At 45.6% G+C, this 25,758-nt stretch overlaps 7 protein-coding genes across 11 annotated transcripts; 6 read left to right on the top strand and 1 right to left on the bottom strand.

The window, feature by feature from the left end:
- Positions 1-1,360: 1,360 nt before the first annotated feature.
- On the top strand, positions 1,361-5,111 carry LOC6546147. Its single transcript, XM_001973527.3, has 10 exons — positions 1,361-1,540; positions 1,604-1,992; positions 2,047-2,132; positions 2,191-2,292; positions 2,354-2,870; positions 2,931-3,762; positions 3,802-4,252; positions 4,307-4,478; positions 4,527-4,871; positions 4,929-5,111. Exons 1-10 carry the CDS (start codon positions 1,390-1,392, stop codon positions 5,058-5,060), a joined length of 3,177 nt encoding a protein of 1,058 aa, XP_001973563.2. The 5' UTR covers positions 1,361-1,389; the 3' UTR covers positions 5,061-5,111.
- A 215-nt stretch (positions 5,112-5,326) lies between these two features.
- Positions 5,327-9,061, top strand: LOC6546146. The gene is made up of 8 exons (XM_001973526.3): positions 5,327-5,471; positions 5,527-5,918; positions 5,969-6,054; positions 6,107-6,208; positions 6,265-8,238; positions 8,305-8,476; positions 8,532-8,876; positions 8,930-9,061. Exons 1-8 carry the CDS (start codon positions 5,351-5,353, stop codon positions 9,059-9,061), a joined length of 3,324 nt encoding a protein of 1,107 aa, XP_001973562.2. The 5' UTR covers positions 5,327-5,350.
- Positions 9,062-9,206: 145 nt separating this feature from the next.
- Positions 9,207-13,137, top strand: LOC6546145. Of its 5 annotated transcripts, XM_026976922.1 has the most exons (10): positions 9,207-9,345; positions 9,402-9,790; positions 9,856-9,941; positions 10,007-10,108; positions 10,169-10,456; positions 10,517-10,724; positions 10,784-12,225; positions 12,278-12,449; positions 12,520-12,864; positions 12,924-13,137. In XM_026976922.1, the coding sequence occupies exons 1-10, from the start codon at positions 9,207-9,209 to the stop codon at positions 13,053-13,055; spliced, it is 3,303 nt and encodes a 1,100-aa protein (XP_026832723.1). In that variant the 3' UTR covers positions 13,056-13,137. The 5 variants fall into 5 exon arrangements, with proteins under 5 accessions (XP_026832723.1, XP_015012947.1, XP_026832721.1 ...); XM_026976919.1 differs by lacking the exons at positions 9,207-9,345; positions 9,856-9,941; positions 12,924-13,137 and having other exon boundaries at positions 9,690-9,790; positions 12,520-12,885; XM_015157461.2 differs by lacking the exons at positions 9,856-9,941; positions 10,007-10,108; positions 10,517-10,724; ... (2 more) ...; positions 12,520-12,864; positions 12,924-13,137 and having other exon boundaries at positions 10,169-10,353.
- Positions 13,138-13,204: 67 nt separating this feature from the next.
- On the top strand, positions 13,205-14,194 carry LOC6546144 (seminase). Its single transcript, XM_001973524.3, has 2 exons — positions 13,205-13,851; positions 13,947-14,194. The coding sequence occupies exons 1-2, from the start codon at positions 13,242-13,244 to the stop codon at positions 14,165-14,167; spliced, it is 831 nt and encodes a 276-aa protein (XP_001973560.1). The 5' UTR covers positions 13,205-13,241; the 3' UTR covers positions 14,168-14,194.
- A 104-nt stretch (positions 14,195-14,298) lies between these two features.
- LOC6546143 (seminase) lies at positions 14,299-15,313 on the top strand. The gene is made up of 2 exons (XM_001973523.3): positions 14,299-14,988; positions 15,055-15,313. The coding sequence occupies exons 1-2, from the start codon at positions 14,331-14,333 to the stop codon at positions 15,273-15,275; spliced, it is 879 nt and encodes a 292-aa protein (XP_001973559.1). The 5' UTR covers positions 14,299-14,330; the 3' UTR covers positions 15,276-15,313.
- Positions 15,052-18,748, bottom strand: LOC6546142 (nardilysin). The gene has a single exon (XM_001973522.3). The coding sequence runs from the start codon at positions 18,709-18,711 to the stop codon at positions 15,535-15,537; it is 3,177 nt and encodes a 1,058-aa protein (XP_001973558.1). The 5' UTR covers positions 18,712-18,748; the 3' UTR covers positions 15,052-15,534.
- Positions 18,749-18,949: 201 nt separating this feature from the next.
- LOC6546163 (seminase) lies at positions 18,950-19,918 on the top strand. Its single transcript, XM_001973521.3, has 2 exons — positions 18,950-19,566; positions 19,657-19,918. Exons 1-2 carry the CDS (start codon positions 18,963-18,965, stop codon positions 19,872-19,874), a joined length of 822 nt encoding a protein of 273 aa, XP_001973557.1. The 5' UTR covers positions 18,950-18,962; the 3' UTR covers positions 19,875-19,918.
- The last annotated feature ends 5,840 nt before the right edge of the window (positions 19,919-25,758 follow it).

Below are 25,758 nucleotides of genomic sequence, written 5' to 3'. Positions count from 1 at the left end.
TTGGCGGACGTGGAATGCTGCTGCCTGTGGAGGAGACTCTGTCCACGTCGTCGTCCTGCTCCTTTGACGTCCAGCAAAGCTGGAACGGCTTGTTGAAATTCATTCATCAATGTAATCGATCAGACATGTCGATGGTCGTCGGGCCTGACATGCCACGTAACATGCTCTTCGTATGTAAATGGAGCCCACAATGCAACATAAAATTTAATCAATTTATTGGAAACGAGCTATTGTCTTTGTGCCTTTTGGCTGTTGGCTTTGAGTCTACTCGACTTTGGCTCTTATCCCCGGCTTTGCATCTACACTTTCTCCACTCTCAGGTTGATATGCCATTTTCTTGGCACGAATGCAGCAAAGGCCAAGATAAATCTTTCAGATTCGGCTGTGCGGAGTGGGGAGTTGCGTTTTTCTCTTTATTGGGGCGGTCCGTCGCACCCACATCCACCTAGTTGGCCAAGTTGCGGCCAAAGTTTGCCATTAGATTATGGGATTATTCAGCTGCTGGATCTCAGCCAGAGGAGAAAATCTTACTGTTTGTTGAAATGAGCATTTTTACTTTACACAGGAATATATATACAGTGGTGGAAAAAATAATAGAAACACGTTGGTTGAATCATTGATTGAAAGTAATATTTTTTAATCTTTATTTTTTTAAATTCATATATAAGTATATTTCACATTAAGGAACAAAAATATTTTTTTCATCTTTATATTAACTAAAAATAATTAACTTAATTTTTGGCGCTTGGAAAAAATAATAGAAACAAAACTCTTAAAACTAAGAAAAACGTAATTATTATGAATTATCTTATAAAAATAGTTGTAATTTTAATATTTAGTGGTATATCCTTTATTTCTTATAACTGCTGAGCATCGACGGGGCATTCAATTCACTAAATTGGCTTATGTGCTAACGGTTTATCCACACACACTTCGTACATACATATATTAATTAGTAATTTTGTTTTACATGCAGGAGCGATTCTTGTTTCTATTATTTTTTCCACCACTGTAAATATTTTTTTTTTCTTCTCTTTTTATTTACAATCTGTCTTAAGTAAGTATGACAATAGGTAAATTTTATAATTAATCTTAAATTAAGCCCTACTGCATACTCTATGCATAACATGTTGTAATACTTAAACACAGGCATATGAAATTCTGAAACTAAGGTAATAAAAAATACCCATTATAAATTTGAACACTATTTTAGTTTATATATATTTAACGATGTTATATAATATTATAATGCTTTTATTATGAATGGAACAAGTAGGCACAGAGTAGCTACTATAAATAACTCTTGCCAAAATCAGTAGGTCCAAACTTCCCCTGCCGAAGGGAAGGGAATAGGCCGACCATTACCGAGATATAAAATACGATATAACAATGGTAAAAAGAAAAAGTACCCCCGCGGTCAAGGCCGTTGCGGATCCGATTCTCCGATTTCCTCTGATATCCGAAAATGAAGTAATGGATCGGGAAGCCAAGTACATGAGCCGCCTCAATGATTTCACAGTGAGTGCGGACTTAGTCAAGGGTGAGTAGCGATTAATGGACGAAAAACTACATTTGTGCAGAATTGTAAAACCTTGGGATGCAGGTGCCCAGAGCGACTTCTATGATCAGGAGGTGGAACGAATGTACCGGGAGCACTGGGAGCACCATTTGCGTTGCGATGGGTTGCCGCGTCCCTATCTGCCCGTCGAAGTACGAACATTTATTTCCAAAATACGGTTTTACGATGACGTTGAAACGCAAAACTCGATGGACTGGACCTTGTCGGTGGACGAACGCTCCATATTGAATCAGAATATCTTCAGGGTGGACAGGACCCGGCGTTTGATGATGCTCAACAAGGACAATCCGGGCACACACTATGACCAGAATGTTCAAATGTGCTTGGATGCACTGAAGGAAATGGATGCAATGCTGGACAACGAGGCTGAAATGGTGCGAATGTCAGAAAAGCGGCAGAAGGATGTGATTGAAGTAGGTTTTTGCAGTTAAGATCACTCAGATAAACTGGAAGCCCACTCACTATAGGTTTACGCCGAAGTCGAGACGGAAATTGGTGACCTCTTCGATCGCCTAACCTATCGAGTATTGAGAATGCAAGACACTTATATGGAGTCAGTACACACCCATCTAATGGATAGCTTATTGTCTGACCACCTCTATATTCCCTAGATCCAAGGATGGTCAGGTTGCTGTGTGGCGCTACAGTTGTAACCCTTGGAGAATGGATTTGTGGGGCTTGCGAAATGTGCCAATTATTTTTGAACAGCTGGAGTAAGTAACACCCAAAGGAATGCACTTTTCTGAATTAGTAAAAACACCGAATATTTATTAGATTGCCAGTAATGCTGGCCGAGTTTAGTGCCACGAGGGTGGAAGTGCAGATACCGAAGAGCGTTCTTACAGATTGCGTAACTATTCGCAGCCTACACACGGATTTTGATAACATTTCGCAAAATGCCAAAAGCTTCGATACAGCCGTTAAAGCATCGCTCAATTATCCCACCGCCGGGATAGTCGACATAGAGGAGTCGGTGATCAACGAGTGGCACATGCAGCACGAAATCCAAGAGGAGACATTGAGTCTGATGTTAACCAGGAGGCGAGAGTACGAGGAAATGATGCTGATCATCGCCGAGAAAACGGAGCAGGCAGCCAAGGCGGCTAAGCAAACTGATCCCGACAAGGCGGTGAAAATCATAATTCCAAAGGCGCCGAAGGAACCTCCGGAGGTTCCCACAGGCATGTTTCCAGACATCTATGAAGACTTCCTAAGAATGGAGGACAGCCAGTACCTGGGCTATCTCGATGAGGTGTATCATCCAAGGCATTTGGATATGCAGCCGTTCGAAGTGAGTAAAACAAGCTGATAACTATATAAGCCTCAAAATATCCATTTCTTTTTCATTCAGATAAATCTGAGGGAGCACATCATGCTGGGTGGTATTTACAGCATTATGTTCATCCGACGACCTGATCAAACTCAGTTCGAGAAGTTCAACATCATCCTGCACGAGGATGGACGGGTGGTTCACATCTTGACAGAAATGAAGGCCGACATTAAGACGGATACGGTACGGAGCTTGAGTATAGCCAGGAAAACCAGGGAGACCTACCGGGGCACTAGGATCAAGCTGGAAGTTGACCAACTTCCATATTTCATCGTGACCCTACAAGTGCCCGCGGATCTCTGCAAATGGAGTGAGCCCGTGGTTTGCCATTTCATGACGGAGCAGGATTTCGTTCCGGCTGACTACAAACGCGAATCCCTCTGGGTGCCGACCAAGCAAAGTGTCATTAGGCATTCGGAATTTGCCGGTAGGGGGAGTACGCTTAATTTGGGCAGTGCAGTTTCCAGAGATTCTGCAAACGTATTTCGACCTAGTCTACGGACACTCCTGAGACAGAGTAAGGTCGGATCGGTTGCAGCAGTCAAGGTTCCCATAGAGGACTTCAAGATGCAGAAAAAACTGAACCACCTGGAAATCAGAACACTGGAAAGACATTGCGTACCCCGGATCATTTCATCGTTTAAGTTTCCCGTGGAATTTCAGGATGAAAAAAGAGAATTTTCCAAACAGGGCCCAAAGGCTTTGGTCAAACGTGCAGAGGAAGTCGTTAGTCAAATTAAAATATTGGATTTTAACTATAATTCCCAGAAGAAGACTCCGGAACGCATGTTCCCCTACTTTCCACAAGTGGATCCCATCCGATATCCCATTCCTTACGACGACGCGGAACCAGGTCCTGTTAACCCCGCAACTTTCGATGAGTCGGCACAAGGTCCTGTTAACCCCACGACTGCGCTCGAAGTTCTGAAAACATTTGACAACATTAAATCCAAGTATCTGGAAAAACCCCTCGACCTATTGGTTCAGCCCGACGAGCAGGACAAGAAACAGAAGCAAAAAAAATTGGGCCTAAAGGAGGAGGATGATGTAGCAGATGGGCAGACAGGAAGGCGTAAAATGTCTAGGAGTGGGGACAGAATCCGGCTAAGTGTTAGGGCGGATCGAGCTAGTGTCGCCTCAGAAAAATCCCAAGCAATGACTGATCAGATGAACGAAGTGGAAGTCACCCACTGGACAACCAAGTACATCAAGGAAACCGTAATCGATAGAGCAACCAATAGAATTACGTTCAAGACGGATCGCCTGGGACTTTTGGGATTGGCCTTCAAGCGGTACGAGCATTTTCCGTTTCGCAATTGGTCGATGCAGCCAAATGAGGAAAAGTGCGTTTGCAAAGATCCAAATCCACCCATATCCTCACTTTCCTTTGTTTTCAGCCCTGATGAAATCATACTATGCGTGGACACCTTCCATGTCCGCATATTTTTCTACATCACTTGCAAGGGAGTTAAGGGCTATGTGACGGATCTGAGCAAAGGTTACACGGCCAACCCGGTTAAATATCTGGAGATTGCGGAACCCATATCAGACTTTCGGCAAATGCGCCAGGTAAGCCTACAATGGGGGTATTCCTATCTAAAATGCTTCCTTCTGCAGTTATTTATCAGCAAGAACATCAATATTTTTGCCGAGAACGATGCTAGTTTCTATATCGAAAACGGCTACTTTTCCATGAAGCACATGGCACTCGAGATGCACACCTACAATATAATGGCGCTCCATTGTAAATTGATGAAGTTCTACCGATCGAGCTGGAATCGCCTCGCCCCGCGACGCGATATCATCTTGGGCATGAAGATCGCCAAGGATAACTCCGATTACTCCGAGGTCACAATGCGCATTACTCCGGAGAAAACCACCTTTGTCCAGATTTCAGAGAATTGCTCCGATAAGGTGAATGTTATTGTGCTGAGCTACAATAACACTTGGCGAAACATCGGCGTAAGTACTTCTCTTGATTATTGAATGTATGTGGATGGCTTATAATGTAAACTACAGAACTTTACGGATCTGCATCAGGCTATAAACTCGATGGTGCCGAATGCCACGGAAGTGCGAAATAAGGATTCTATTCTGCTGTATTATGTAACTCGCATGCTCAAAGAAATACGTCTTCTAAGCTTTTCGTAGGATTTCAATATATTTTGTACATCTATACTACCTAATCTTGAGTAAAATATATAGAGCATTGAAATATATGGTGTTTCTTGTTAGAGTGATAGGGAAATCAAGAATTTTTCTTGATAAAAATGCATTTGAAACCCAAACAAACCCAACTTTTTTGTCTACACAATCCTCGTTTCACCCTTCAGATGTATACATGTACTCAACCAAAAACCTACAAAAATATACACACAAATAAAAACACCAAAGACTATTGAGTAGGTACTAATACCAGTGATTTGGTCACAAAGGTTAAGATGGGTAAGGAAGCGTATACGGATGCACCGGTTATGATAAGCGAGGCCGAAATGATGGAGCGTCAAAAGAATTACACCATCCGAGTGCACGATATTGCAGTCGCCTGTGCTACATTCAGAAGTAAAGTATGGGTCGAATTAAAGAGAGTTGGTACAAACCGGGATCCCCTTTGCAGAGTGTCTCCAGCAGTTCAGACAGCTGCAGGAGGAGCGGACGAATCAGGAGCGTTGGAATCAGTACCTTCGGTGTGATGGATTGCCCAAGGTGCGATCCCCAATCGAGATTCGCACTTTCCTGGCCAAAATTCGTCACTTCGAAGAAATCGAAGCGAACAACTCGATTGACTGGACGATGGGGGTGGACGAGCGCAGTATTCTAACGCAAAATATTTACCAGAAGGACTTAACGCGACCAGTGTTGCAAAGGACCGCTGTTGATGATCCTGGCTCTTATTTCGAGAGTAATTTAAAGAAATGCATGGACGTACTGCAGCAGGTGGATATTCTGTTGGATAATGAGGTGGAAATGGAGCGCATGTATAAAAGTGTGCAGACTGATCTCATGGAAGTGGGTGGATATCCAAGTTAAGAGCTACTAATCCCATGAGCTACTCACAGGTCTACCGAGATGTCCAGCTGGAGATAGAAAGCCTCTTTGATCGACTTACTTACCGCATATTGCGCATGCAAAAGGCCTATATGAAGTAGGTGTTTTATGTGCCATGTGCGTTAAATATATTTAAAATCTCATTTAAGATCCGTTAATGAAATAGTGGCTAGGTGGAGCCACTCATGTGATCTATGGCGCATGGACCTCTGGGGTCTTTACAACGTTCCCATAATGTTTCAGCACTTGGAGTATGTCCCCCAATAACTCGTATCCGAATGGTAGTTTTCAACCTTCTCCCTTGCAGAGTACCACTAATGATGGTCGACTTCAAGGAAACGGCCGTCAAGGTCCAGGTGCCCCTCAGTGCTCTGTGGGATTGTGTTACCATCCGCTGTGTCCACACCAGTTTTGACCACCACTCGCCGCAAGCCAAAAGCTACGAGCCTTCGACGGTCAACAGCGCCTTCATGCCCAATGCTGGACTCACCGACATGGAGGAATCCGTGGTTGGTGAGTGGTTGATGCAAACCGATATCCAGGAGGAGACTTTGAGCAACATGAATCGGCGGAGGGAGGAGTATGAGGAGCTGATGCAGCTCATTGCCGAACGAACCGAGCAGGCTGCCAAGGAGGAGAAGTTTGGTAAGGGCGGCGATGGTGACAAGCGTCCAAAGATAGTTATCCCCAAGGTACCGAAGACAGTGCCCATTGTGCCCCCGGGAATGTATCCCGAGATATTCAACGAGTTCCTGTTTCGCGAAGAGGATCAATACAAGAAGTTCCTGAAGACCTATTTCCATCCAGATAATCTCAGTTTGACATCTGAAGAGATTAACCTCAGGGAGTGTATAATTGTTGGCGGAGTCTATAACATCTCGTTCGTGCGGCGACCTGATCAAACGCAATTTGAGAAGTTCAACATAGTGCTGCACGAGAAGGGTCGCGTCTTGGAGATCATACCCCAAGTGGTGGCCAAAAATGATGCTCGAAAGTCCCGCGTTACCGAGTACACCAGAATGACGCTGGGTAATTCCCAAATGAAACTGGAAGATGATGAGCTGCCGTTTTTTGTGGTCACCCTCCAGTTGCCACCAGATCTATGCAGGTGGGGCAAGCCCGAGGTGTGCCACTTTCTAAAGGAGCTCCAGACCCCAACACGGACTCCAGATGGCGCCACTCTCGTAACCCTGAATGTACTTTCGCCCATACGTATATCAACTGAATTAAGCAAAAGGGAGGGCAGCAGTGTGCGATCGACATTGCCCAATCAGTTTTCACCACCTCTGAAATCACTTCTAAAGCAGAGTATTGTCTATGGAAATTTTCCGCCCAGGGGAGAAATGATAACGGATTTTTACCTGGACAAGCCGTTAAATGCGATAGAAATTATCAAGCTGGAGAAAATGTGTCTGCCTCGCATAATTTCCTCGTTTAAGTTCCCAAGCGAATTTATCGAAGACCATATAACAGCCGAAGCCCTAAAGGCAAAGCCAAACCGCCTGGTAAAAAGGCCTGAAACCGAAACGGCTGTAGAGGCTAAGACACCAGCGGAAAGCTACTTTGATTATGAATCGCAGGATCGCCCGGAGAGGACGTATCCCATTTTCAACAAGGCGGGAGTCATTGACTTCTACTCTGCTGACTTTTTTCCATACATCCATTCTGGGAATACAGCCACGGCTAGTGGACTAGTGTCCACTTTGGAGACAATCAAGGAAAAATACTTGCAGAGGCCGCAGGAAATTCTGGATCAAATTGATGTCCAAAAATCGAAGAAGTCCGAGAAAAGGGCGGAGAAGTCGGAGAACAAAAATGTGGATGGCAGATCAAGTGCTTTTAGTTTTAGGGATAGGTCGTCCTTTGCACATGTAAATGGTAAAAGGGGTGGCTTAGAAGCTAAAACCAAAATAAATACCTCAGATATAATGATTACCATAAGTGAATCAGATTTGAATCTTAAAAGTACTAATTTGGAAATTAAGACGGACATGCCAAGGGCTTCGAAGAGCAGGCATTGGAGGAGTGGTTCCATGATGAAACGGCGATCAACCCGAAAGTCATCCAGGTTTGACGATACGGACAGGATTCGTCTTCTGGAGACTGAACCTCCCATATGGCTGGATCACTGGACGAAGGAGTACATCATGGACTCACAGATAGATCTGGAGAAAAACACACTTACTTTCAGAACGGATCGGCTGGGTATTTTCGGATTGGCCTTCAAGCGGTACGAGCACTTCCCATTCCGCGATTGGTGTCTGCAGCCAAGTGAGGATAAGTACGTGGTCTACGCATCCTAAGGGCATTTTGTGTGCATTTTTGTATAAAATCCCAACCCATACAGTCCAGATGAAATCATGCTCAGTCTGGACACATTCCACGTGCGAATGTTCTTCTACATCACAGCCCGGGGAGTGCGGGGCTATGTGACTGATCTGGTTAAAGGGTATACTGCCAAGCCGGTCAAGTACTTGGACTTTGTCGAGCCCATCTCGGACTTTCGCGAATTGAGAAAGGTAGCCTTGTGTGGAGTTTCTAACCTTTTTTTTAGTGCTATTTTTCCTTTTCCAGTTGCTCATTGAAAAGAACCTGAACATTTTTGCCGAAAACGATGCCAGTTATTACATCAAAAATGGCTACTTCTCCATCAAGCACATTGCCACGGAGCTGCACACCTACAATACCATGGCGCTGCAATGCAAGCTGATGAAATTCTACCGCTCCAGCTGGAACCGCCTGGCCCAACGCCGGGACATCATCATGGACATGAAGATAGCTAAGGACAACTCGGACTACTCGGAGGTTACAATGCGCATTACACCCGAGAAGACAACCTTTGTCAAGATCTCCGAGATGTGTTCGGATGATGTGAACGTGGTCAAGCTTCGTTACGAGGATACTTGGCGGAACGTTAACGTGAATATCCTTTTTATCTTCTTAGGCGTAGTACTAACAATTCCCTAACTCAGAATTATAATGACTTTGGGCAGGCCATTTACTCGCTTAATCCCCATTCCCTAGAGGGTTCCAATAAGGACGCGATGCTTTTCGTCTATATTAAAAGGCTTCTGAATGAGATTCGTCCTTTGAGTTACTCCTAGGACTGTCAAGATTTCTGCATAAATTTTACAATGATTCATATTGTCGGATTACAGTCATTTTTAGAAAATCTTTTTGCTGTCAGTTACGTTTATCAGCTGACACAGATACACTTATACAAAATACACAAAAAAACTTTTTTAAAAAATGGTTAAAAAGAAAAACCAGGACGCGGATTCCCAAAAACCCACAGTAGAACTTCTTTCGGAGGAAGCGTGGATGGCCCGCAGAAATACATATATGCAGCGTTTGGCGGATCTTAGGACAAGTGTAGCCTTTATAGATGGTAGAGTATTTTTATCTGTAAAGTATGTCGAATTTGCGCATGTTTATTTTCTCCAGATGCCATCGAAGAGCACAAGGAGCTTCAGAAGCAAAAGTTGTCTAACGACAAGTGGAATAGCTACTTGGCCTGTGATGGATTGCCCAATCCCAGTCGTCCTGCCGAAATTCGAAGATTCCTATTCCAGCTTCATTTTTTGGAGCAAGAGTCCTGCGCCAATGAAGTAAGCTGGGTTCTTTCTGTGGACGAGGGTAGTCTACTCTCTCAAGCACCCGATAGAAGCGATATGACCCGCAAGAACTTGGAAAAGTCAAGGCCCAACGTAGGACAGCTCTACGATGAAACAGTGCAACGTATCCTGGCAACCATAGAAAGAGTGGAGAGAGTTCTCCGTAACGATGATGAGCTCGTGCGTCTGCCAACATTTCAAGTCCTGGAGTTGGATAAGGTAAAAACGCACTGTGTATTAGATCTACTGTTCTAGGAATCAAGTTGTTTCAGTTTTGCGTGTAGATTCCTAATGAACTTTATGGGGAAATTGAAAGCTTCTTTGACAAGCTGACCTATCGCGTGGTCTGTTCTCCTGAAGCCTTGATGACGTAGGGTCATGCGAATTTCTATTTTCTTGAATCGTTTTGATCGAAACTTTGCAACTATCTCGTAGGAACAAGGATTGTATCTTGTCATGCTACTGCTATAAGTGCAGCAACTTTGACCTGGAGATATGGGGACTGCAGGATGTACCCATTCGTTTCAATTATTTAAAGTAATGCATCGACTCAATGGGACTACGAGTACCTGAAGATTCATTAATGATTATTTTAAGGCTACCGGTAATGTGCTCGGACCTCAACTGCGTGGGTGTGACTATTCAACTGCCGCTGAGTGTGCTTTGCGACAATCTTACACTGCGGTGTGTGCGCACTTTCTTCGATCCGCTCTCCCATCTGGCCAAGAGCTTTGAGCTGGCCATCGATAGTTTTTCGAGCCCAAACTGCGGTCTGGTGGACATAGGAGATAGTGTAATGAGCGAATGGATGGCCCAGATGGACATACAGGAGGACCTAGTGGCCCAAATGGAATCGGAAATGCGGGCTTACAATGAGGCCATATCGTAAATATAAATAGGGTCAGAAATAAAGTCACATAGTCGTAATACATAGCGTTTTCCCAGTTTTATAGCCGACGCCAAAGCAAAAGAACAAAAGAAACATCACAAGGCAAAGATAAAGATTCCAAGCCCGCCAAAAATGCCACAAGAGTTGCCAGATGGCATGTTTCCCGATCCACTCAAGATATTTCTGGCACACGAGAAAAGGGATTGCTCTGACTTCTTTAACAGATATTTCCATCCGGACAATATCAACCTACTGCCATCCGAGGTATGTGTCACAAGAAATTGGTAACTATTTGATTATTCGTAATTGATAGTTTTTAATAGGTGAGCCTGCGTCGTTTCATCATTATAGGTGGCATAATCTCACTGGTCTTTGTGCGAAAAGCCAAACATACCGCTTTTGAGAAATTTAATATAACGCTCCATGAGGATGGACGCCTACTACGGAAGTCGGTGAATATTCTAGACGTATCGAAGGAGCGGGAATCCAGCAGGAGCTCTACCAAATGGGGAATCGGTGCAGATATGAAGCGGAGTACCGTTGTCGAGGAAGCCCCTGAAGTTCCACTGCACTTGGCACCAAACGAGCTGCCCTATTACTTTCTCAGCTTCAAGGTGCCCAATCATCTGTGCCTATGGGGAGAACCCATTGTTTGCCAATTTGTTGAGGGCCAAATGGAACGACCGCCGGAAGTTAAGGCAGAAGAATTTGTGAAAAAGCTAGATAAAAAGAGGAAATATGTGCGAAAGGCTTCCCGAAAGGAAAACGAATCGGCACACAGAGTGGCCTCCACTTCAGGGCCCGTAGGTACGGCAGAAGAAAAGCCATCGGAAAGTGAAAAGCCGACGTACCACCAGCCGGCTAGAGAAAATTCCACCAATATCTATCGCCCCTCGGCTTTGGCAATTGTGCGGCAGAGTGCGATGGAAACGGGGCAGATGCAACATGAAAATGGGTTCAAAAACTTTAAGCTGCTGGAAGGGCCAATATCGAGAAAAAATCTACGCCTTCTGCAGGATCAATGCTTGCCCAGGATAATATCCTCGCTGAATTTCCCGCGGGACTTCAAGGATGATAGGTTGGAAGCGCAGGCCTTGAAAAAAACTCCGGGTACTCAACTTTACAAAAGGCGAGTGACCGAATCACTGGCATCTTCACAAATGGAGGAGTTCTGTTTCAATTACGAAGACCAGTCCAATCCAGAACGCATGTTTCCGAAGTTTCCTTTAATGAGCGACTTGCATGAGGAAACTGACCGCATGGATAGCTTGAATGAGGATGATACCATGATTGGCCTTGTAAGAACATTGGAAGGCATTAAGGACAAGTACTTGGATGCCCCGAAAAGAATAGTGGAACAAAACACCTACGCCGTCAGAATGAGCAGGAAAACTTTTGAGCATCCCCTTCCTGCGACTCGATCTCATCGACAGAGCTATTTCGGAAGACGGTCCATCAGACAATTGGGATTAGAGGGTAGCACGCAGAGCATATCTCGACCGATGGAAATAGAATACGAATTCAGTGAAGCCGGCGAAACTGTTGAACGAAAAGATAGTCGACTGCCCTCGAGTATTTTACCTCAAAGTTCGGAACCCATTAACGTCGCCCACTGGACTACCGAGTTCATCCTGGAGTCAAGTTTTAATAGGCAGAGCAAGGTGGTTATGGTGAAGACAGATCGACTGGGATATTTCGGATTCGCCTATCCACGATACGCGCACTTCCCCTTCCGCCACTGGGAGTTGGAGAAGAACGAGCAGAAGTAGGGGATTACGAGTCTAGCATTATTATACTACTTTGTGTTTGCCTTGCAGTCCCGACGAGATAATCCTAACCTTGGACACCTACCATGTGCGAGTTGTCTTCTTCGTCAGCAGCGATGGCATCCGGTGCCATGCGATAGATGTACCTAAGGAGTACATTGCCAGACCATTCAAATATATCGATATCGATCAGCCCATCTCGGACTTCGTCGAGCTTCGCAAGGTGTAGCAAGTGATCTTTTGATCTCCAGAGCATCTTCTGAAATTCATTTCCCTTTTACGTCCCATTGCAGCGCCTTCAGGACATGAACCTGAACGTGTTTGCGGAGCTCGACGCCTGTTTCTACATAGATCAGGGCTACTTCTCGCAGAAGCACCTGGCGGCAGAGTTGCATGTCTACGATGTCATCGCCGTGCACATCAAGCTGATGAAGTTCAGCCGTAGCCAGTGGAATCGTCTGGCGAAGGATCGGGATCTCGTGCTTTGTCTACGAAATACCAGGGATCTGCACGATGGATCGGAGGTCACTGTCCGGGTGACGCCCGAGGTCGCGAGCTTCGTGGAAGTTTCGGAGCTCTGTTCCGACGATACCAAAGTGATAAAGCTGCATTATAAAAGCACCTGGCGTAATATTGGGGCAAGCGCCGAGTGTAAATAGTGTTGTAGCATAAGGTGTTTAATATCCTTACCCCACAGACTTACTCGGATCTGCACCAGCTGATCAACTCCATGTACCCACATGCCACGGATATGCGCAATCGCGATGCCAACCAGATGTACTATCTGCGCCAGCTCCTGCAGGAGATCAGACCCCTGAGCTTCTCCTAGGTCCGCGAACGCTGCTCAAATGACACAGACCACAGTGCACACTTTCCAATTACCAGCAATTAAACTCAATTGCCGTAACGAAGTCTGAATTGTTTCCATTGGCTTGGCTTAAGTTGTTTCTCAACGCTTTGATAGAGTAGTGGCTTGGAAACAGTCTGCTGTTTGGCTCTCCACCCCTCGTCTGCAATGCAGCGCCTACTGCTCCTCTGCTTGCTGGCCGCCCCTCCAACCAGCACGGCAGTCCTTGGCCAGGACCTCAACCAGACCATCGATGTGAGGAAGTTGGCGGCGGCAGTGCAATCGCCTGGCTTCCAGAGCCGTGTCGTCGGTGGTGAGGTCACTACGAATGCAAGGCTGGGTGGCTATCTAATCGCACTGCGCTACGAAGAGGCGTTCATTTGCGGCGGCAGCCTGCTCCATGAGCTAATCGTCCTGACGGCGGCGCACTGCTTTCTGGGCCGGGTGAAGATCAGCAGCTGGTTGGCCGTCGGCAGCGCCTCCAAGCTCAATGACAGAGGCATCCAGCGCGAGGTTAAGGAAGTCATCAAGTCGGCCCAGTTTCGGGAGGACGACATGAACATGGATGTGGCCATACTACTGCTGAAGAAACCCATGAGGCACAGAACACTCGGCAAGCTAGTACTCTGCAAAAAACACCTAGTGCCAGGCACGGAGCTCCGGGTTTCCGGCTGGGGTCTAACCAATCCCAACGAGTTTGGCCCCCAGAAACTACTGCGTACGGTGACAGTGCCCATCGTGGATAAGAAAATATGTCGTGCTTCCTATCTGCCGACGGGTGAGTTGGTAACTCTGTAGCTTTAGATTGGGATATATTTGATATGGTATTTATGAAAGGTATTTAGCCGGCACTACCTCTGACTTTATTTTCAGTTCAATTGACGGACAGCATGTTTTGCGCCGGAGTGCTGGGCAAAAAAGATGCATGCACCTTCGACTCCGGCGGTCCTTTGGTGTACAAGAATCAAGTGTGTGGCATCGTGTCCTTTGGAATAGGATGTGCCAGTAAGCGGTACTACGGTGTCTACACGGACATTATGTATGTGAAGCCCTTTATCGAGCAGAGCATTAAGGTGTTGCTGGCAAAGCGATGATTAAATTTTCAAGATTAAGGAATGAGATTACATCTGATACTTATTGGACTGTGTCGCAGATAAGTGCTATTTGTCTCGGATTAGCTGCATTCGCCACACTTATGCACTGCCTTGGGTGGCAGACTTACTGGCCAAGTGTATTCCACTCCACTCCCTGTGAACAATGACATGTCGTCTGGTTTGCTGCGTGCTGGCTTGCACTCTAATTTCGGTCCATGTATATGGTCAGGAACAGGATAAAATTGTGCTTTCCCTACCGGCTCTAAGTGGTCAGCCGGGCCAAAATCACACGTTCTATGTGTCGCAGCTGGCCAAGATAGTGCTGCCTTCGCCGCAGGAGACTCGCGTTGTTGGCGGCCAAGTGACCACGAATACCAAGTTGGGAGGATACCTAACAGCACTGTTCTATGAAAACGAATTTGTTTGTGGTGGCACACTGCTCAAGGATAACATCGTCCTGACGGCGGCTCACTGCTTTCTGGGTCGAATGCAGGCAAGCGAGTGGATTGTGGCTGGCGGCATGTCGACTCTCAATCAAAAAGGTATACGCCGGCATGTTAAGGACTTTATCTTGTCCGAACAGTTTCGCGAGGACGACATGAATATGGATGTGGCGGTGATACTGCTGAAAACTCCCCTGACGGGCAAGAACATCGGCAAACTGAGCTTGTGCTCGGTGGGCCTTAAGCCGGGCGTGGAACTGGTGGTCTCCGGTTGGGGCATGACCAATGCCCGGGGACGTGGACCCCAATCCCTGCTGCGTACGGTGACAGTGCCCATTATTCACAGAAAGAACTGTCGCGCTGCCTACCAGCCCATGGGTAAGTTAAAATTCCCCTTTTTACCATACTAAACTATACTTTATTACATACTGCATCCTTTCACAGCGAAAATAACAGATAGTATGATATGTGCTGCAGTGCTGGGAAATAAGGATGCGTGCACCTTTGACTCGGGTGGACCGATGGTGTTCAAAAAGCAGGTTTGTGGTATAGTGTCCTTTGGCATTGGATGTGCTAGCAAACGTTATCCTGGCGTCTACACCGATGTTCTGTACGTGAAGCCTTTCATCGAGAAAAGCATTAAGGCGTTGCTAGCCAGGCGATGAATAAACGCTTTCTTCAATCAGAAATACTTTGAAAAATACATATAATGTGGTCTATCATTTGGTATCGGTCTATCGAATTAGTCTCGGTAATTTATAGGCATATCCAGCTAGGAATACTTCATGTTTTGACCGGTAAGACTTTACTGGTAAGATGCCATACTCGCATATACTATACATTTTTAAAAGCAATTTTATACGCAGAACATGCTGAGTCTTTTAAGCTTTGCTGATCGAAGTGGATTTTATGCACGTTATAATTCTATGATTTCTTTGCGAGATTGGGATTGGTGTTGAACAGCGGAAAGACATATAGCGACTTCTTAAAGGCATAAATGTCCTTAATGCTTGAAGGGTCATCGCTCTCCCCCAAAAACTCAAGTCTGATCTTATCGGTCATGGGCTTAGCTGAAACTAGTTCATTTGCAATGTCGTCCTGTACATCGTCTAACAAGTTACTCAGAGATCCGGAACGACTGGCTTGGGCGGTCGAATCTGCTGTTTGAGTATGGTTTCCCACCACTTGAACAGAGAGTTTTCTCAGATTGTTTTTATCATAATCATAAAGGAAGTTCAAGACATCGTCTTTTGATAGATTGCTTAGCGTTTGTATCTGCATTTCTATGCGATTAAAAAAGTATTCTCTGCTGACAATTTCACTCCAGTTCCTCAAAACCTCCTCATCCAAACTTGTGTCGCCCAGCTTTTTTCCACTAATTAGAGTTTCCCGTATGTTCAAAAACTCTGTATCACTCATCTGTAAGACTAGGTCAGCCATTCGAGACCGAAAGGCTTCAATACGTTGCTCCACGTAATCGGCCCGATGTTTGGTTTCCTGGGTATTTATTGTGATAAGAAAGGCCAGCACACCATAGCCAATTCGCTGATGAATTCCCAAGCTATAGCCCAATTGCTCTTGGGTCCTTAGTTGGTTGAAGAACGGCTCCTCAACAATCAATTCCACCAGATCCATGATGCATTCCAGCTTCAGATCACTCGGTCCTATTTGGTAGTAGTTGGTTATGATTGTATTCGAATCATCCTCATTAAGCGATTTAGCTCTTAGGAAGTGGGATCCCAATGGGATTTGCAGTAAGTGGTTGTCCAAGGCCGATAAATTGTCTACACTTTCACTTTCATAGGTGAAAAGAATCTTTTGCATTAACTCTGTGGCTTGGGCTTCCGTGAAATTTCCCTGTACTAAGCCTTTTACAAACATTTTTTTATGAAAGTTATCTTTGAAGGATTTTATGTCCTCTATGGTTATATCATCAACGGCTTCGTATTTGGAAATCATGCTGAAACGTTTGTTTTCCAAAATGCTAAGTCGCAAGTCAAGATTAAGAGTTTTCCCGTTTATTAGAGCATTATAAATTTGTCGCTTCTTGAGATCCTTAAATGCATTTACCTGGGCTGCATCAAGCTCTATAGTTTTCATCATGTTCAATATTATTTCCACCAAGAGGGGAAGCTTCTCATTGTAGCCACTGACACGCATAACCAATCCTTTATCACCGATGTATAGGCCATAAGTTAGACCTGCCTCCAATGCTGGGTATAATTGCTCGGCCATTCTGAATTCCACTAAATAGGTGAAAAGTACTCCCAGCATATATTGCTTGACGTTTTCACGAACTAGAGGAGTGATGAAATACAGGTTTATATACCCATCTGGAAGTTTGAAAATGTTATCCTGGCGAAACCACAGTTCGCATAAGTCATTTTTGATTAGCTCCTTCGGACTTCTGGAAATATGCGGTTTTCCTGATTCTATCCAATGTATTTTAAAATCCGTGGTCACAAAGGGATTGGGTTGCGGATAATGCAACTCTTTTAAGGTCGCTGGCTGTTCCCACATAGTTTGCCACTTTAAGGGCATAGAGATGGTTTTGAATTGAGTTCCAAACCAAGGCTCCTTCTGGTCGTATTCATTCTCTTCATATGGCATATAAGATGAGATCATTATATTAAAATTAAATTTATTTATATGCTGTCTGAGCAGCTCAACAGCTGACTCCTCGTACTGAAAGTATAGCTGAGGTCCTGTGAGTACATCTTTCGATGGCAGGTAGTTGAAGCTCTCCACAATGCTTTGCACATTGTCAATGGAGGGCAGCTCGATTTGAAATCGAAAATTATTGTTTTCAATTTGCTGAAATTCCCTGTAGGAAGCTTCCAGTTGGTCGCTATTAATTAGAAGCTTAATCCACGCAAATGTGGCTTCCAGCACATCGTCCAGGTGGTCGAAGCCATCGTCCGTCAGATATATACATATATTGAACAAGGAGTATATGGAGTTGGAGTCGAAGCTACTTCCACCGACTCCGGCCATAACGCTAATGCACCAGAGACGATGGCGTAGGTAGGAACATAGACTTCCAACTCCCTCGTAACCAATGAGTTGGGAAATAAAAATATCCGGCTTGCTGCGATAGAAGTTCTTCATTGGGGGTAATACCCAAGTTAGCTCCAGCTTGCACACGTCTTCAACCGGCTGAACCAGGAACAACTCCTTGTAGAATTGCTCTCGAAAGGCTGTGTGGTATTGAAACTGGGAAACGTCAATAGAATTCTGCTGGCTATTAGGAATATCCGCACAGTGGCGAACAAGCAATTCCTCCAACTCATCCAGCGAAAGCTGAGCCTGAAGTGCAACTACCATTCGGTTGGAGCCGTAGTGATCTCGGCAAAACTTGTGAAGCTCCCTGTGCAGCTCGCCATCATCAACGCCCTCCTGAAGGGTCTTAAAATTACCCCAACTGAATGTGCCATGTGGATACCCCTCACTGGCCAAGCTCGCAAGGATCTGGTCTCTGCGCACCTCATCTCTCATGTAGGTCTGCTCGAACTCCGACTGGACGGCGGAGCGTTCGCGGCTCATGGCATCGGGCAGCATGAGCGGAGCCTTTATCAGGTTCATAAATAGATCCATGCTCCTATCCAGGTGAGACTCATCCACCTCAAAGTAGAAGCAGGTGTCTTCATTTTCAGTATGCGCATTACTGAAACCTCCGCTTTTAGTCACAAACGCATCGAATTCATTCTCCACGGGGAATTTCTCCGAGCCCATAAATATCATATGCTCCACAAAGTGCGCTAATCCCTGATATTGTCGCGGTTCGCTGAATGATCCCACGCCAACAAGTACCGCACATGCCGCCAACTTTCCTTGAAAATGCTCGGTGGAGGAACCCAAACTTTCGCTGGAAGCCCGATGGATTGACGGCTCATCCACATAGGGATCCGATATTAGCATGGCTCGTAGTCCATTCGACAGGGTCAGGGCACGGTAAAGTTTTCCGTCACCTTCCGATTTGTCTGGTTCCTCGTGATATTGGACCACAACTGAGGCCGTACTCACTGGATATTGTTGACGGGTTAGCCATTTTTGAACTTGTCTCGTGATTCTTCTTAGACCGAGGCGTGGCCTGAAACACATGCTCAGCACAAAACGAATAATTTTAAAAATATGTATTTTATGTTCATTATGAAGTGTTTTTTCTGACAGCTACGCAGAAGCTTATAAGTTGGCTCACAAACGGAGAGGGGGTGCGCTAACTCACTTGGAGAAGAGCATCGCGTTGTTGCCGTCAATTTATATAATGTAGTTCTAATCAAATTAGGTGACACCTCAATTAGTTTTGTACGGTCAGCTACGAAACGGCTGTTGGCAGCCATTCGGCGCTGGCCATGCAACGTCTTCTGATTCTCCTTCTGCTGATTGGCGCTGCAAGGAAGCATTATGCCCTTCAGTACAACGAGACCATTGACTTGCAGAAGTTGGCCAAAATAGCGCTGCCTGTGGCTCATCAAACCCGCGTCATTGGCGGCCGAGTGACCACCAACGAGAAACTGGGCGGCTACCTAATGGCAATTCGGTACCACAATAACTTCATCTGTGGCGGCACTCTAATCCACGAACTAATTGTTCTGACGGCGGCGCACTGTTTTGAAGGCCGAGGACTAACTGAGGCCTGGAGTGTGGATGGCGGCATCTCCAGACTTAGCGACGATGGCACTCGCCGTCAAGTTAGGCGCATCATCAAGTCGGCCCAGTTTAAAATGGCCACCATGAACATGGACGTGGCTGTGATGCTGCTGAAACGGCCCATGGTGGGTAGAAATATCAAAACTCTATCCTTGTGCACTACGCCCTTGACGCCTGGAAAGATCCTGGTCGTTTCCGGCTGGGGCATGACCCATCCGGACAGCGATGGTCCCAACCACATGCTGCGAACGGTATTAGTGCCTGTGATTGAGAAGAGAGGTTGCCGCGACGTCTATCGGGACACAGGTGAGAAAGCTGGCAGTGAAAGTACTTGCTGGACTTCATTAAGTAGAAAATATGTAAAAATCTGCTGAAAATGTCACTCCTTCCACGCAGTTGCCATATCGGATAGCATGTTTTGCGCTTCAGTTTTGGGAAAAAAGGACGCTTGCACCTACGATTCGGGAGGTCCTTTGGTTTACAAGAAGCAAGTCTGCGGCATTGTGTCTTTTGGGATCGGATGTGCCAGCAGGCGCTATCCCGGCGTCTATACAGATGTTCACTACGTAAAGCCTTTCATTGAGAAAAGCGTTAAATTTTTGCTGGCCCTTTAAAGCAGAGCGCCAAAATAAACCTTAAACACTAAGGTACCGCAGTATGATTTCGGTTTTAGTTTAATATTTTGTAGGCGGCAGTAGGATCGATATTCCCTTGTATTCATTTAAGGCGCCTAATTGATGTCATTATGGGTAAGTTGTTGGAACTTTCGCGACCATGGTCCACTGGCCAGCGAGGGACCACTGGACCATCGATGTTGACTCCTTTGGGCCATTGCGTGCAGGCGGGAGTCGGCAGCTCCATGCTGATCATTGACCGATTCCATAATTGATTGGTCCCAGGATGACGGGGCCTTCTGGCCGTGGGGCACAATTTTTTAGAAACGACGCTGGACGTCTTGAGTACTTTTACTTTTGCCCCGCACACAACAGCGAAATGTAAATTAGCCGGCCGAGTTCGCTAAAAAGCGGGGCTACCAAAATTTATGTGGCAGCTTTTGAGATCGCATGACTGACTGCCTTTCGTCCTCTTGAAGCTGCATTTTCGAATTAGTTTAATAATACATTTAATTGTTATTTATAGCTTCCTTTGCGCTTCGCAGAGCGAACGCAGCGTTTAAGGCTAAGATCTGATGTTCAGACGCTGTTTTGTGGCACGCAGGGCCAATTTGGGGTCACAGGTAGATTGTGGCTTAACGGTTCTCAGCTGGGCCTAATGATAGAGTAGGCCAAGTTAGTTGTGATGCGGAGGCGGAGGCGGGTTCTGCTCCCATCTGCGCCACAGGATACTCCTCACTGGACTTTACGGAATGCCCCCATAAACGACATAAATATCCGCAGAAATGACACTTTTCATCCTTTCCTGCGGCGCTGGTTCGCATTAAGTTTATTTATCTGCTTTTAAATGGCATTTCACTTGCATATAATTCTCGTCCTTCCCCATGTAATGCGCACTGGAAACAAAGGCAACATAATGTAAGAGTTGCCTTAACAGCACGAAGATGCCCAGATACTCCGGCCTGTGCACTCCATGACTACCACTTACCACTACTATTTTTAGTAGTGTCATAAATTTATGGCACGTTGTGGCTAGGCCGCGACTGGAGCCCACGTGGAGCAGCATGGAGCAGCAAGGAGCAGCATGGAGCAGCCTGTAGGATAGGAGCTGATTTCGACATGCAAAACAACATGCTAGCTGGCACCTACTTTGCCCATCGAGAGATTTACAGATGAAGCCATGTTGGGAATGCAAAGCAGAGAAAGAAGCGAACCCAAGAAGAACCCAAGCGATATCCATGCCATTTGCCAATCAAACAAATCAAATAGGTAGAGCGGATTCGGTTACAACTGTTTTATAGATCCCATTCGGGGATCTGTTAATTAAAAGATACACACGTACTTTTGGAAGTATAGAAAAGCAAACAAATCTTCAGGCCTGTGCAAACATACCGGATCAATAGCGGCATTCTGTGAGATACATATTTTCGGTTTTACGATGCGCTCACTGTTTCGAGTGTTTGACTGGCTTAAAAGCCAATAAAATTTGCTGTTAATTGTTTGGGTAAATTGAAAATTAGGTTTTGGGAAAAATCACCGCCCAAGTATGCGTGGAACGAGTTCAGGCCTGAGTTTCGTATCGGGGTTTCCAGTTTTATGTCCGTTGTTTGCCCAGCGCATTAACTTGGCCACTTTTAATGAACTTTGCGAGTGGAACCATCTGCCGCCATACGATCGAGCGGTCAACGGCGGTCTTGGCCCTTCCAAACGAGACAAATCGAATCGTTTTGCCGAAAGCGAGCTGAACTTTAATCGGATTAAGTGTAATTTAACTTATTTCTATGACTTTACCACCATTCCTGCGCTGTGTCGGCAGAAATCGGTTAATTAAAGTTGTACAAAGTTCCAAGCCGATTTCATGCCGCGCTGAATCAACAATTTGTAAACTTTTCCATACTATCCAACTAAATGGGGGTTGAAGGGCAAGGGGGAATCATTTGTACTTACTTAAGTGCTTGATCATGCTGATATCATCACCTGGAAACTTTCCTTTGTGCCCTGCGTACCCACAATGCAATTAGCGGGGTCTGCAGACGCCAGGTGGTCTCCAGTTTCTCGCATCTCCACTCTCATCGCCCGCAATCTAAAATCGAAAACCACCAGAAATCGGTAAAGAAATAATACAAGGAATGTAATTTGTATTACATTATGGGTGCAGCGAAATCAAAGGCGGGCTCGAGTCGAAATCGTTGTGCTCTTGTGCTCAATTGAGAATTAAGAATTATGACAATGCGCCCTTCTCTGCGATTCTCAAAATGTTTACCTAAATGCCTATACAAAAAAGGAACGTTTTCATTTCGTACATTTTGGTGCCTTTACCTGCCTATCCGAACTCATATACCCTTCGCATAGGGCAACACTGCCTCAAAAAATCAAGCCGCTGTGTTGACAGTTATTGATCGATGATATTGTAAACACAATGTCGAAATTAATTTTTATTTTGCTCTCTGTTTTCGAACTTTTCTCCGCTCTGATCTGTTACCTTCAATTGTACGAACTCATTGTGATGAATTGTAATTGACTTTTATTTTGACTTCAGCGGTTGGTCCTAATGAATCCGCTTAAGCTGCTTCTAGTGCTGTGGACTTCCCCTTCTTCCTGTTCATTTTCCACGTTCAAAATGTCGGAGGGGGGAGCTCAACGTTCCAATAAGTGACACTGACTAATTTGGAACCATTAATCTCGGAGCTGCTTAGCGTCAGTCACGTTGGTTGGGCAGCCATCAATACGCATCAAAATCGAATGCGAATAGTGCATGTTTACATGGATGGATGTGCACTACACCTTGGGGCAAAGTTTTAGGACCGCACGTGAGTAGTCTTGAAAGCTTGTATACATGTAAGATAGGAGGAAGGAATAGTTGGCAAGTTAGGTTGAAATACAATGGTGATGCGTTGTAATTTAAATGGCTAGAAATATTTAGTCTTGAAACAAGAACAGTATTATTTGGAATGTAGAAATATATTAAAAAAAAATAAGAAGATAATTAATAAAATATCTGAAAGTGCTATTATTTTGACTGCAACTGTGGCCCAACAGTCAGTGACGAATGTGTGGCCGCTGCGTCTCGCTTGGGTGTCGGTCGTTTGGTGTGCCTGATTTGCCTCCAATTCTAAGCCCAGTGTGCAGTACTCAGTGCCGAATCCGATTTTCGTAGACGGGTCCAAACGTAAGCCCACCCATTCCCGTTCCCCATTTCCGCGGACATTGAGGCGAGTGCGGTTGTGGACTTGGACGTGGATCCGAATCTGAATCCGAGTCTGGACGCCGACGTGGACGTGGACGTGGACGAGGCGTCCAATCAAGCCGCGTGTCTGGCAGTCAACTAGTCACTCACTTTGGCCACAGAGACTGCGTCAGTCCATCAGTCAAATACTCGCTTTAATTTCGACCTCCTCGCGATTAGCGAAAGCACAAGGAAAAAAAGTGTTAATGTAATTTTCGATGAAAGTTATTCAATATAATATATGCTTCCAATATATGCTTCCATCCTATATAATTAATGTTAATTTGGTAAAATTTTTATGCAGAAAAAACTTGAATTTCTTATCCAGCAGGGACTTGATTGCTGATAACACAAAACAACTCTTTAAATGCTGAGTTATTAAAATGAGCATTCAGGTTTCTTTCCCAGTGTATGGCTTCATGAGTTGCTGGAGCTGCATGACTACCGGGCATAATTTCTGCACCACCGAACGAAATATGGTACCGAAATGAACACATTGCCAGGTTGGCGGTTCTGCGCACGCGCACAGTTGTTGGCCAGGCTAAAAGGCCCCTTCGTGGATGCCCCAAAAGCACTTCCCTTCCTTCCCTGCTGCAGCCCCATCCTCCACTCAATCTGCGGCTCGCTTTGGCTTTGGCCTGGCGACACTCGTAACCGCAGGGCGACGGCGCAGCCCGTTTTCGATTAACGATGACCGTGGTTGGGGACCAAGACGCGGACGCGGATGGAGGCATCTTGAGCGTGTGCCAGTCGAGCGAAATTCAGCTGCATGCCCAGGTAGGAGCTAGAGCTAGGCTACACTTAGAAAAAGAGCTCTATCCCAAACTTCAAAACTATTATGGCGGGCACAATTATTGCTTAATTTGGCTCAGAGAGATCGTACATTTGTTTGGCCTGTGTAGGTCCGAGTTGAGCACTGAGTCCGTGGCAACGCCTTCGGTTTACATTTTACAATCCTAACAAGGTTAGGCCGGCCGATAAACGGAGCTGCACTCGTTTGGTCATAAGGCTAGGCTGTGATCTGGCGAAGTTGGGCTGGGGATCGGAACTCGGAGCTGGCGGCTGGGAGCTGGAGGTGGCACATGCCCAACTAGCAACCAAGCTGCTATGCAAACACACACACACACCCGTTGCCAGCGGAATGGTGGCCATGGCTACGAGCTGTACATACGGAATTGCACATTAAAAATGAGCAATGGGAGTGGGCGGATTACGGAGGAGTGGGGAGTGGGTTTCGAGGGTTTCGTGGCAGGCGAGCCGTTGATTCCAGCCGAGCGATGTCTTTCGCTGTGGCAGAACAAGGTTGGAATGGCCTGCGTCGCCGCTACCAGCGTCCCTGCACTGCTCGAAAAAACTGACGACTAGTACACAGCACTAGAATCAAAAAAAAAGAATGTTCTGTGAAGGTTCTATGTTTATTCTACGTGATAATCGAAACCCGATATCAACTGCTTTTGTTTTAAAAGGGCTGACAGCTCCGGATTTAGCTAACTTTAATTTTTATAACTTAGCAATCTTGAAAGTTGGATTAAAGTGTTGGATTGATTTTTAGGCTGAATGCCAACCTTTTGACAGCTTTAATTTTTATAACTCAGCTGTACTCTTGAACAATCTTGAAAGTTGTATTGATTTTTAAGCTGAATGTCAATTTAGTGGAAATTTAGCGAATTAAATATGAACTCAGTATTTTCTTGCAGTGCACCGTGGACGCTGCTTAATGCAATTCAGGCGAAAGGCGCACAAAGGGACAGCGAACAAGATGCCGAGTTGCTGATTGTGCGCGCAGCGCAGTCGACGCGGGCAGAGGCGGCCGCAAAAGCTTTTGTCGCCGCCACAAACATGGAATATGACAAGCTGGTGAGGAGCAGGATGGCACTCGGATTGGGTTGGGATGGGATCGAGCTGAATGGGCTGATGCTCTCAGCAGGAGCAGCAGGGGGAACAGTGGAGTGGGGAGACACTGGATGGTGCCCGGCATGCAAAGCATTGTCAAGTGGGGAGCAGGCCAAGTGCTGCACAAAAAACGAGCGACAAAGAAACGTCGCAAAACGCTGCCGACGCACGTGAGATGTGGATGCATTTGATGCACGGAGCGAGCAAGGGATGTAGAACTTAAATGATTTTAAAATTTTATTTAAAATAATTACTTACCAATTGCACAAGTTTTACTTCGCTTAAGCCACTGAAAATGCAGTTTTCCACAGACACATATCGTGCATATTTAAAGGGTACAGTAAAATGTGACAAGAACTCTGCTCACTGTTTTCAATGGAATGTAGTGGAAAATAATGTTTAAATGCCCGTAAATTATTCCGAGTGTAATTTTTAGTGTGTGTGGGCAGGGTAAAGAGGCCAGGCGAAAGAGCGACGGGGAGAGCGAGAGACAATGGCGACAATAAAAATGCGATCGCACAACATGCTCCACAGATAAGTTAACGCAAAGTGACAACGTACAACTTTTAATGGAATTGTCGACGCCGAGGGGCGGTGGGGCGTGGCAGGGTAGTTGGGAGGGGAGTGGGGGTATATGTATATGACATAGCCAAGAAGTCACCGCATTTGGAGCGCTGCCAAGTCAGTTGAGCTATGCCTGCTTTAAGGATACGTCCGCCAACTGGAAAAGGGACCTTCAAAGGCTGTCTTATACGATTCCGAATC

This window comes from Drosophila erecta, unplaced genomic scaffold (assembly GCF_003286155.1).
Source record: "Drosophila erecta strain 14021-0224.00,06,07 unplaced genomic scaffold, DereRS2 tig00000021-arrow-pilon, whole genome shotgun sequence".
Classification (NCBI taxonomy): Eukaryota; Metazoa; Arthropoda; class Insecta; order Diptera; family Drosophilidae; genus Drosophila; species Drosophila erecta.
The sequence above is the reverse complement of the archived record's forward strand: the minus strand, read 5'-3'. Positions and strand labels throughout refer to the sequence as shown.